The sequence below is a fragment of the Ptychodera flava genome, chromosome 10 (assembly GCF_041260155.1).
Source record: "Ptychodera flava strain L36383 chromosome 10, AS_Pfla_20210202, whole genome shotgun sequence".
In the NCBI taxonomy this organism is placed as follows: Eukaryota; Metazoa; Hemichordata; class Enteropneusta; family Ptychoderidae; genus Ptychodera; species Ptychodera flava.
The window spans coordinates 44,036,565-44,046,642 of NC_091937.1; the positions used below are offsets into that span (position 1 = coordinate 44,036,565).

General features: G+C 36.4%; 1 protein-coding gene across 1 annotated transcript; it reads left to right on the forward strand.

Annotated features, from left to right (window-relative positions):
• The first annotated feature begins 886 nt into the window (after nucleotides 1–886).
• LOC139142922 (epidermal retinol dehydrogenase 2-like) lies at nucleotides 887–6,594 on the forward strand. The gene is made up of 4 exons (XM_070713116.1): nucleotides 887–1,613; nucleotides 2,750–2,994; nucleotides 4,620–4,739; nucleotides 5,728–6,594. The coding sequence occupies exons 1-4, from the start codon at nucleotides 1,164–1,166 to the stop codon at nucleotides 5,822–5,824; spliced, it is 912 nt and encodes a 303-aa protein (XP_070569217.1). The 5' UTR covers nucleotides 887–1,163; the 3' UTR covers nucleotides 5,825–6,594.
• The last annotated feature ends 3,484 nt before the right edge of the window (nucleotides 6,595–10,078 follow it).

Here is a 10,078-nt window from a genome sequence, read left to right on the forward strand (position 1 = left end):
ATTCTTCTATCTTATATTTAAAATTATCACTTGTCATTATGTAGTCAATAACAGACTGCTGTGTATGTCTTTACCACGTCCATTTCCCCACGCTAATATCATTTTTATTAACAAGGGTCAGATCAAATTCATCAATCATTGAAATTAATTTTGCATCATTAATATTTAAAACGTTATCACCAGATTGTTCTCGGATTAGCCAAATGAAATCTCCCATTATGAAAAACTGTTCATTAGAATCCATTAAGTTAATGATATAACTGTGTAGTTCATGGTACAATTCATCTACTGCATCTTTGTTTGTATTTTCTGGCGGAACATAAACCAATCCAAAATTGAACGACTGAGTTTTATCAATTCGTACTTTAATCCAAATTCGTTCCAAATAATCATTTTTGGATTTATAGTACATTCGGATCAATGACTTGAATATTATTTTTGATAAAGAAACCTATTCCTCCCTCTCCCTTTTTTATATGCAATTTTTTCAAAACCACCTAAAGGAATGTACATTTGGTTTTTCATTATTATATAGGAATGTTTCTGTTCCTCGAAAAATTTGTAAGTTTTAATAGTTCTTTAAAAAGTTGACCAAGCTCGGATTGTTTTGATTTTAAACCTCTAAAGTTTACATAACCAACTCTAAGACTATCAAAACAAGGCACATTGTGTTTTTTATTCGCACCGCTGGGAGGTGAATAAGAAATTTAGATTCCTTATCCGCACCGCTGCGGTGCGAATAACATCTTCCATAGAAATAACATAAATAATTTTCATACTTTTGTTATGATCATTAGCGCCTTCTTGCCCGGTGGAGAAACGTATTCACGAGTAGAAATAGATCATTCGACACCAAACGGGTACTCGCAGCCTCGAAGTGTGAGGCTGATGGTCGAACATTGGCGGTAGCCTGAAGGATTCAAAAGGTCGAACCTACCCTTGGCGTATTTACGTAACAAACTGACAGAATAGGTCATTTGCGGGTCGCCATATGTGAGCTGTGACCGTGTGTGTGCATTTCTGATTAGACATATGTGTTGCCTTTGCTTTGGTCACCAAGCTTCGGTCCCAGATCTTGTCGTACCTTTGAATTCGCAGCGGTGCCGAGATATCTGCGGACGACGTCGGAAGGGCTTGGACGAAAACAAGCGAAGAGAAAAAACATGGCAGGTCTACTGAGACAACTTTATTCGCATATCGGTGCCCTGGTCATCACGATCTGGGCTTGCATCAATTTTTTCCTTCCTAGCGCCAAAAAGTCCGTAGCGAACGATATAGTTCTTGTGACGGGCGCAGGTAACGGCATTGGCCGCTTGATAGCCATCAACTTTGCGAAGCTTGGTGCTGAGTTAGTTCTCTGGGACATCGATAAGGCGGGCATGGAGGAGACGGCTGAAATGATCGCTGCAGTTGGTGGGACTGCTTACTGTTACGAGTGCGATGTCAGGAAAAAGGACATCGTCTATGGCGTCGCAGAGAAAGTAAAAGGCGAGGTTGGTGACGTCACTATTCTTGTCAACAATGCTGGCGTCGTAGCTGGGAAAAGACTGTTGGATTGTCCGGATGAGTTGATCGAAAGAACTATGGACGTTAATACAATGGCTATATTTTGGGTAGGCAACACGATTGCTATTTTTGTCGCTGTAACACAGGGGCATAAGGCATTATCAGTCATAGCAAGAGTGTAAAAAGTTAATAAATTTATGATTGCGCTGTAACTTGATGCGCAGTCAGAGTACTGCCTTGGCTGACTCTTTAAAGGGTCTGCCGAGACAGTACTTTGACCGCGCATAAAGTTACTGCCAATGTTGTCGTTGCTGCTGTGACTGTTTCTCAGAGTCTGTGCTACAACTGTTTGAATTTGACATAAATACTGATCGTAATTTAGGATTGACGTGCTTTAGGGTACTTTTATAAGTATACAATAATGACAGTAATATCATTTTTATCAAGAATATTCATAATTTATTAATAGAAGGGTCTCTATTTCAACTGCACTAATTTGGCATGAAAGCTGGTCATCATTCAGGATTCGAGTACAGTAGGATACTTTTGTAAGTATACAATAAAGACAGGAAATATTTAATTTTTGTCAACAGTGTTTATAATCATAAATTCATTAGTTTTTTTTTTACATTTTTGCCATGACTGATAATGCCTTTGCCTCTGTGGCCATAGTGTGCCAAAGTGTCCCATATTTGTTTCGCTAGACTTTGACATTTGCTGAAATTCCGGTAGGCACATGTCCCTCCCGGTAATTGTCCTGCACAATACTATTTGGAAAATGCGAAAGGAGCAATATCCTACAGTGTGAATATATATATATAATATATATATATTATATATATATATATATATATATATATATATATATATATATATATATATATATATAAATATTGTGTGTGTGTGTGTGTTGTTTTCTTCATGCAAACCAATACACTTACCATCTTTTGGTCATGTGATCTATTTACTCCACTTGAGCCTATTTATTAGGCATATGACAATGCCACAATGTACAAAATTAACAATCTAGCCAGTGGTGTCTCCACGAGCTGCAACAATTATAAGCTGTGATTTAAAGATACCCCACTTGAGTGAGTTTTACGGAAATGGCATACTGAAGAGGGCTATGTTCATCAACGTCACATAATTAACATGATAAAGCACAGCAATGGGGTCACGTCAGTGATTTCATTCAGATGACTGACTGACAGTAATTCTTCTTCTGATTATATTCCTTTTCCAGACTGTGAAAGCGTTTTTGCCATCCATGATAGCCAACAATCACGGTCATTTGGTGACCATTGCAAGTATGGCAGGGTCCCTTGCTGCAGTCGGCTTGGTGGAGTACTGCGCTAGCAAATTTGCCACCGTTGGTCTCCATGAATCGCTGATGCTGGAGCTGGTAGCTCAGAACGTCGATGGCGTGCACACTACGCTGGTTCAACCAACCAAAATCAACACTGGAATGTTTGATGGCATGAAAGATCTGTACGTATCAGAACATCTTTTCCGCAATAAAACAAATCTTGGGCGTTGTCCAATGATCACATGCTGTCTCCCTAAAGAGATGGAAGCTCAGATTATCCTATCTACTCCTTTTAGAACTTTTTGTGTCGTGTGAAAGAGTAAATTTGCCGATATATTCACGTACCCCCAAGAGTTCAAAAGCCAAAACGTGATATTGCAAGAACTTCAATGGTTGGTTATAGACATGTTCATAATGGCATTTAGATGCATTTTCTTCAAATCAAAGTTGATGAAATGACTGATACACAAATGAGCGAAATGTTACAAATTTAAAAAATCTTAAAACTCACAAGCTACAGTTTGGCCCTTGGAATTTTAAAGTTTGCAGAAACATTCGTGCTTGATGCAAATTTAAGATTCAGTAGGTCAAATGGCTCAGATGAGTGACATATGCAAGTTAGTAAAATAAATCTTGAAAACATTTGAAAGTATTCAAAATATTTCACGTTAATAGTAATCACTCTTTGACCTAACAATTGCTAACGATTCTTCTAATGGACAAATTTGAACTAAAACAAATTGCTTGAATAACTAAGATGCAAATGAATAAAAAAAATGGTCAAACAGTACAACCTCATTAACTGTTGCTAGGGGAAATGACGATGAGGTACAGCTGTATCTTGGGTAATTACAGATCAGGCTTGGTACTACATATTCTATCCAAAAATTCTAAAATCTAAAGTTACAATCTAAATATTACAAAAATTGCCATTTTGATACAAAATTGCTACACTGTTTGCATGTTGTGCAAAGTAGACAGCACAGTGCCAGTATTGGTGTTATATTTCTAAAAAGATGTTTTCTCAAAAGTGGTAGCAGACAGCAAACCTCTAAGGGACCGTAGATAAATTCAACCACACCATGGCAAACAGAACTGATTGTGTTTCCTGAAACCTCCACCCCAAGCAAAAGTTCAGACATAAAAAAATGAACACAAAATGGATGAAATGGTTTGTTTCAAGTTAAACCGCTGTCGAACACTTCAAAACAAAATCCTAACAGTGATAGTATGTCATGTATGTTCCCGTTGTGTAACCATGGCAAATAGCTGGTGTAAATTTGCTCATGGCAATTAATTTAGAAGTGAAAGCACCCTGCCCAATTGCAGTGAGTTTTGATTTCATGCGCATGTTGTAATTATCCACTGCCTCCAAGTTGTATCATACGAGCGGTTTACAATTACCAGATATATATCCATTTTCACTTGTATTTTTCCTGATTGAGGAAGCATGCGCCTCGAAATTCAAAGACTTACTCTTTTGCTCAAACTTTTCTCAATGAAACTTTCGATATTCTCTTACCAAATCAAGAAAAAAGCAGTGGTCGGCACCGTCCAAATTTGGTACGAGAAAGACAAATTACCTAAGATTTCCCGATATTTGAAATTCAAAATGGCCGTCATCATCGGGTAACTCTCAGAGAAGAAAAACAATTTCGATTTTGGATTTTTTTCTCATTCCAAGACCATTAAAATGAGGCCCCACAAGTAGAAAATTAAAAAAGAATTGTAGACACTGGAGAGCCCTGATACCTGTCCCCAAGGGGCATTCTATTGAATTGATCATCAACTGCATACTTTCTTTCAGTGACGGAATACCTACATTGGAAACACAATATGTTGCTGATAAAGTGGTGGAAGCTGTGTTGACCAATCAGAAACAGCTGTGCCTTCCAAGGATAGTATACCTTTTCCCCTTCATTAAATCGTAAGTTCCTACAAGATGAGTAAAAAACTAAAGTTTTTCTCAACATCACTATTAATGCAAGCCTAGGGACTATAAACTAGAATTTGCAACCAGCTTACAAAACTATATTTGAACTTAAATGTATGATGATGATGAAGTGAAAATGATTTGTGTAGGTATCTAATTATCATTCACTAAATGGAAAAGAGCAAGAAACTGGAGACTGCCTTGGGTATTTTGATATTCGATGCAGACTTAGACTAAATTTGCTAATACAGTGAGAAAGCCTTAATTTGCATATCTTGAATCTGTATAATTTATTGTAGTCCCCGTCAATCAGAACAAAATTCTACTAAAAATTTTCAGGCAAAGCGGGACATGTCCTGCTTGTTAAAGAAACCTAGAGAAAAGACTACATAGATCCTTACTTCATGATGGATTATAGGATAAGGCTTCTTTCTTGTGATCTCAAGTCAATCATTAATATGGAAAAAATGAATATCTATCCAAATAATGTTTCAAGGCTTTTTGAAAATTCCGTTACATGAATGGGGACTTTGAAACTTTGTTACCACTGGTGTTCTTATTGAAACTATGAGAATCACATATCCTAGGAACTGACCACTTAATACAGCTGCAATAAATGCACTTAGTGCACAAAGACAATATAGGACTGAATATTACATGTGCATTAACATTTAGTAACAATGCTGAAATATTGATCAACGCTACATAGGAGGTTTTATAGATGTTTCGCTACATAGGAGGTTTTATAGATGTTTAATTTCTAGCTAGTCCATTATTAAAATGTTCTTGCACATATAGCAAGGTATCACACAATAAAAGCAGTACTCATAGATAGATCTGCTGTGACCGTCAGCGGGGTCACATTGCATTGAATATGTTGCTGAGAGTTCAGCCAGACAGTGACTACTGAAATATAGCATCAGTGGTACTTGTAGAAACTGATTTTTCTAATTTGTGAAACTGTGTATGATTCTTGATTCAGATGGATGCCAGTTGATGCAATGATACATATAGCAAAATACAGCGACGGCTTAGATCTGATGGACAGCTTTGTTGGTAGGCAAAAAAAGGACTCCTAGGACAAGTATTGACAGTGCGGACAACACGAATTGATTAACTATTGGACCAATCACAGGCTGAGCTTGGTTAAGAATTAAAGTAAAGGGATCCTTTTGTACACTTCTCACAATGTTCCAGGGTATTTTTGTCAAATATTTTTTGTAGCTGATTAAACCAACCTTGGACTGGCTGTCACAAAACTGAAACTCTACCCCATTCTTTCAAGTCAATAAGATGCTATGTATACAATATGACATCAAATCGATTCCAGCAATCATTATCATTCAAGGCAAATAAATTACCAGGTCCAATAAACAGTAAAAACAAACACACAAAGAAACATAAGATCACTGACAAAATCGGTAGTACAATCTTGAACCACTATATAAGTGGTGGTACCAGGTGTCCGGAATGGGTAAGCGTACCCTGCTAGCATGCTACACCCGTCAAGATTGAACTAGTGTGACAAAGTTATTGTACGGTAATTCAGCTATCTGCTAAATTACTGTTCTGAGTCAAAGTCGGGAATACTGTCTTTCATCATCTGAGTGACAGATTTGCCATATTTAGATATAAGATCTCCATATCTACCATAGAACTTCTTAAAAGATCTAACCAACCTACTTTGTGAAAATCCTTGTCTCACCAGCTTTAAGACTAATAAGCTGTGTCTCTCTTGAAAATCTCCATATGAATCACAAGCTCTACAGTATCTCAGTAGTTGTGAAATGTACACACCATAAGCTGGACTCGACGGAATATTACTGGTCAAGTAGGGAAAGTTAATGATTTCAAAATTAGTAATTAGCTGAAATGAAATTGTTAAATTACGATTGCTACTATATCAACGCAGCATCACTTTCCGTTAAAGTTACCAATTTAACAACGAATTGTCGTATAGCATCACAATGCTTGACAAATTGCATTTCTATGGATAACGTAGAATGGGTATGTAATACATGCCATAAATCAATGGCTGCTGGTAAAGTCCGTAAACTGTCCACAGCAAATACCATGTTATTTTCCTGCCTTACCTCCTCAGTTTGGACGAAATATTAATTTCAATAAGAATTCCATTTATGCACGTTTGCAACTTGCCACCTGGAGGTCACAGGTCATTCTCAGGTCCAGTAGTCAATATTCCAACATATATCATTCCCACAGGCAATGTTGGGTTGCCAAATGATTCCTTTACTCTACTGGTCAAATTGAAGCAAAACTTGTCATATACACATGTGACAAAACTTATTGCTGTGTACGGCTTTTAAATTTTATGTTTCCATCGATACATTTCTGTTTCTATGTTAGAATACTAATAACTATACATAAACTTTGACTCGACACTTTAAAGGTATAACCAGATATGAACTGAATATGCTCACGTGTTTTACAACAGGTTCATTAATAGTAGTACCCTTCACAGAACAATAAGATATATGTTATCACTATATGTAGCAGGTTTTTTCAACTTCGCACAGTACTCTCAGAGTTTAATCATTAATTACAAAACTTTATTTAATATGCAAATGAGCTGTTAATTAACTTGACACTGCTCAATGCTTCATGGGACAACTAGATATCCATCAGATCAACATTTGTAGCACGTTTTATTTAATTTAGTGCTGTAATTTTAGAGTAATGTCACTAATTACAAAGTTCATTAAATATGCAAATAAACCCTAAATTAACTTGACACTGTTCAATGATTCATAGCACAAAATTTATGAAATAAATTTCTGTAGCATGTTTCACAAAATTTGGTGCCGTAATTTCAGAGTTATATACCTAATTACAAAGTTTATTAAATATGCAAATGAACCCTTAATTAACTTTACACTACTAAATGCTTTACAACACAGTTAGATATCTGTCAGATCAGTATATGCAGCAGTTTTCATGACGTTTGATGCAGTTATTTCGGAGTTATATGACTAATTATAAAACTTCATGAAATATGCAAATGAGCTAATTATTAACTTGACACTGCTCAATGCTTCTCAGTACAATTGGATATTTATCAGATCAACATCTGTAGCAAGTTTCATCAAATTTAACGCTGTAATTTTAGAGTAATATCACTAATTACAAAGTTCATTAAATATGCAAATGAACCCTTAATTAATTTCACACTACTAAATGCTTTACACTACAGTTAGATATCAGTCAGATCAGTATCTGCAGCAGATTTCATCACATTTGGTGAAGTTATATCAGAGTTATATCACTAATTACAAAACTTCATAAAATATGCAAATGAGCTATTTTTAACTTGACACTGCCAAATGCTTCTAAGTATAATTAGATATATATCAGATCAATATTTGTTGCAAGTATCATCAAGTTTCGTGAAGGAATTTCAGAGTTATCTCACTAATAACAAAAGTTCATTAAATATGCAAATGAGAAGATAATTGACATGACACTCACAGTATCATCATAATGTTCTGAGACTGTCATCTGTGAAAAGTTTCATGAAATTTTGTGCAGTATTTCTTGATATATGTCTACACTGTCATTACCGTCTCCATAGGGAAACCATTGTATGGAAAAAACAATATTGCATAACTTCATTAATATGCAAGCCACACTATCCAAAATCTAATCAGTTCTTGCAAGTAGCATATGGTACCTGTGTACCAAATCTGACTTGAATCCGTTCAGGCGTTTGTGAGTTATCGTGTAAACAGACAGACAGACACACACACACACACACGGACAGACAGACAGACATCGCTATGACATTAGCCCATGTGTTTACACACGTGAGCTAAAAATCAGGAGAGGAAATCGACTAAGTTAACAATTAACATCCATATACATCCGAAATTCAATAATTACAAAATTAGATATTTCACACATACATAATATTATATAGGGCTCAGCCCTTGGTGTCGCGCCAGGGGTTAAGATAGGCAATGTTATTTGTATTGATTCATGATAAAATAGAATTAATTGTTACTTCATATACGTTTGTGTGACAACTATGCATGCCCAGTTTCCCTCTGATGAAACATGGAGGTGGTAGAAGGCAGTTCACGTACGTACACGACGTCAAACCTGCAGCAGCTAGCAGTGCAGGTATAGATTTTCTGTAATGTGTAAAACTGTTTGACAAAAATTGGCCATTTTTACCATGATAACAGCCTATTGTGTTAAACAAGGGACGTATTATGCCATCGTTACCATTGCAACGGTAACCGCACTGCCCACCTTCCACTTGCAAGCTGAAAATTCGAGCGTTCCGTCTGAGAACTGGCAACTTTTGAATCTAGTTATTGACACAGAGGGCGCTTTTCTAAAATTCAATCCCAGCATTCTTTGCGTATGCCCCCCTCCCCGCCCCGTTCATATGCATCCATAACATACATATACATCCGAAATTCAATAATTACAAAATTAGATATTTTCACACATACATAATATCATATAGGGCTCAGCCCTTGGTGTCGCACTTAAACAACTTGCACTTGAACAACTTGCAGATTATATTTTTACTTTATATAAACAAAGAAATACCTAGTTATATTTATTATTAGCTACTATTATTATACTGTAATACTTTATCTTTATTGAAGAAAAATTTTAACTTATTTTTGTATCACACTTTTATTGCCACAAATGTGATGTAAATCCTATATTTACAAGCAAGCAATAAAAATATTATTATTATTATTATGCACGACAGTTTTCTCCCTTTATATATATTAACGATATTTTGTACCAGCGACACGGTGCAAAATAACATTGACTGGCTAATAAAAGAGGTATATTTTATAAAAGGCATGTTATATAATAGTAATTTGTTTCGTATTTGTTTATTTACGAGTACTCAAAAAAAAAAACATGGCGGCGCCCATGTTAGTAGGGTACACTTCCGGTTACTCGCATAGTATATTATGAATATGCGCAAGCGTATACGTAGTCAGTAAGCCGCTGGCGCGACTAATAAGTATGCTGTTACTATGAAAAGCAACAATTCATGGTTTCTGCACAGAATGTGATACTTGTGGGCTCGGCAGGCAGCATGTTTGATTGTCACGATTTTGCCGCTCAGTGTTCTACTTTCAGTTCGACAGACAATAGGCCTACTATATGGCGCGTAATCCATGCCAAAATTAACACCTTACATTTTGAGCCAAACTTCATTCAACTCTCGCCCAATTCGACCCAACTGTGGCCGACTTCATTCGGCTCTCGCCCAATTCGACCCAACTGTGGCCGACTTCATTCGGCTCTCGCCCAATTCGACCCAACTGTGGCCGACTTCATTCGGC